The sequence below is a fragment of the Propithecus coquereli genome, unplaced genomic scaffold, assembly GCF_000956105.1.
Source record: "Propithecus coquereli isolate 6110/MARCELLA unplaced genomic scaffold, Pcoq_1.0 Scaffold205, whole genome shotgun sequence".
Taxonomy (NCBI): domain Eukaryota; kingdom Metazoa; phylum Chordata; class Mammalia; order Primates; family Indriidae; genus Propithecus; species Propithecus coquereli.
The window spans coordinates 4602530-4605253 of record NW_012145523.1 but is presented as its reverse complement, the minus strand read 5'-3'; the positions used below and the strand labels follow the sequence as shown (position 1 = coordinate 4605253).

The 2724-nt window shown below is 43.1% G+C and overlaps 1 protein-coding gene across 1 annotated transcript in view; it reads left to right on the top strand.

Annotated features, from left to right (window-relative positions):
• Positions 1-2724, top strand: part of SMAD9 (SMAD family member 9) — a 38567-nt gene that overhangs the window by 13251 nt on the left and 22592 nt on the right. Inside the window, exon 2 of the mRNA XM_012644046.1 lies at positions 725-986. Coding sequence (XP_012499500.1) covers positions 725-986 — 262 coding nt within the window. The remainder of the gene's footprint in view (positions 1-724; positions 987-2724) is intronic.

The window sequence follows — 2724 nt, the reverse complement described above, 5'->3', positions numbered from 1 at the left end:
AAAAAAAAAAAAGAGTGGAACTCAGAAGGAACATGCTAAAATGAACAAACTTGATTTACAGATTTTCTTATAGTCGCTTTTACTTATTCACTTTAATTATTCACCATTTATATCTCACATAATAACTTTTAGTCACTCACCTTTAAATCTTTCCAGTAAGGACAAATAGAATGTTTTTTATTTCAGTAGCACTACTGAGCCTGAAGTTGAGGCAGGTCATCTAAATAATTCAACGTGGTCTTAGAAGGAAAAATATTCTGGGCATCACGTTTCATTGCAAGCAATAGAAACCAATTTTGCCTTAATAACAACCAAAAAAAGACTTTATTGGCAGAATTAAAGGAAGAAGTAAACAGGATTCTAGAAGGCTAAGTACTAGGACTGTTCCGGTCATTTCTAAGGTAGGAATGAATAGGCAGTCTCTTTAGAGTGCTGACGTTAGAAGGATCCTCCTCTACATGTTTTCACGAATTGTGACATTGTACAGGCGCAAGGGCAAAGACCGTTGGTTTACCTTGACCCACACACTCACTTCATGGGTGGTGGACAGGGGACCTTAATGGACAGTTTCACAATGAGCACAAAAAGTAGTGGGGGGATAGTTCTCAAATGAAAAACACTTCTATCGTCAAAAAATAGGCAGACAAAAAAAGCAAATGTCCACTGTACTCTGTACTGATGAGCAGTGTCCAATTCTAACTCTCTCGTGCCCTTCTGATCCTAGTGCTGCCTCCTGTGCTCGTGCCAAGACACAGCGAATATAACCCCCAGCTCAGCCTCCTGGCCAAGTTCCGCAGCGCCTCCCTGCACAGCGAGCCACTCATGCCACACAATGCCACCTATCCCGACTCCTTCCAGCAGCCCCCGTGCTCTGCGCTCCCTCCCTCGCCCAGCCACGCCTTCTCGCAGTCCCCGTGCACGGCCAGCTACGCCCACTCCCCGGGAAGTCCTCTGGAGCCAGAGAGTCCATATCAACACTCAGGTCAGTAAGAGCTACGCCTGTGGGAAAATACGGGAAAATAGGACCCAACGTGATTAATTATGGTGGACAGTCATAATTACAGTCATCGCAACTGACATCCGTATAGTGCTTTCCAGTTTCCAAAGCATTCTCCTTTAGGTCGCTGGACCCTGACACCCTCTGAGATGATCAGGACCACGCCCGCCTTGGAGCGGTTACCCTGGAGCTGACAGCATGTTTTTGCTCTGGTTTCTGGTTCTAATCCTCTGGAAGCTCGCAGAAACTAAATGGATTTGAACAGCATCCCTGGAAATTTCTGAGGATTTTTTTTTTAAAGGCAATAGAAATAAGATTAAAATACTGCCCTACATCTGTACCCCCATAATTTGCTGAAATAATAAAAAAAAAATACTGCCCTAACCCAAGCAAGAAGAGTTGGCCTGAGGGTGAGCAGCTCGAGGATCAATGCTAGGATTTTTCTTTGGTTGCCTCTTCCGACAATCAGAGGGAGTCCCTGCCTGCAAGAGGTGTGTGTGCCACCGAGTGGGCCAGAGAGCGAAGCCCCAGCTCCAGCCAGCGCAGTCTCCCTTTTCGCTCTGTGAAGCTAGGACAGCGTGTTGAGTACGGAGCTCTTTAATTTGCTGAATTGAAAACGCATATGGAAGGGAAAGGGAGAATCTAGCACATTGTCATAATTGCACTCGCTGCCATACCTGTAAAGTGGATCAAAATTGAGATAATAAGGAAAAGACTCACATGCATCTCATGAGTTTGAGATAAATACTATTCACAGCTCACAAGTGCCTAAAGGCGTGCATAAATACCTTTGCTGCCAGATGTTAAAATCAACCTCCTTCGTTTATTCATATGTTCATTTATTTAGCAGATATTTATTAAACTCTTACAATATGCAAGCATTGCTTTAAGGTTGCTGAAAGGGGAATTAAAAGATTACAAAAAATTATTCCTGTCCTCAAAGAACTTATAAAATGTGGGAAGATAAAGGGAGTTGCCTCTTTCCTTTTGAGTTATTTAGTTGTTTTCTGCCCCCTGAGCAAGTTACATTTATTATACTACATTATATATTAACAATTCCTTGTGTGTCTATTTCTCCAATTAAACTGTGAGTCTTCCCTTTTCTACGTCCAGCACAGAGCCTGAAACGCAGTGCTTGCTCCTCAGTTGCTTATCGAGTAGATAAACTACCACACAGGCGTTTGGAACATGGGACTAGCGCTCAGGACCGTAGGGTAGGTTTTATTGACTCAGTGAGTAATGATGGAGCATTTGCTAAGCATCCAGCACTGTGCCAGTGCTAGACGTGCAATGATGATTAAGACCCCTCTCGGTTTCAGTTACCTGAGGTCAACTGCAGTCTGAAAATAGTACATGGAAAATTCCAGAAATAAACAATTCACAAGTTTTAAATTGCTTGCTGTCCTAATCTGAGTATTATGATAAAATGTTGCACCATCCTGCGCTGTCCCACCTAGGACCTGAATCGTCCCCTCGTTCAGCATATCCACACTGTACACGCTACCCTCCCCCAAGTCCCTTAGTAGGCATCTCTGTGATCGAGCAACTGTCGTGGTATTGCAGCGCTTGTGTTCAGGTAACCCTTATTTGACTTAATAATGGTTCCAGAGCACAAGATAGTGACACTGGCATGTTGTTATAATTATTCTGTTATTAGTTATTGTTGCTCATCTCTTGCAAACTACACCTAATTTATAAACTCTATCACAGGTATACATGTATAGTAA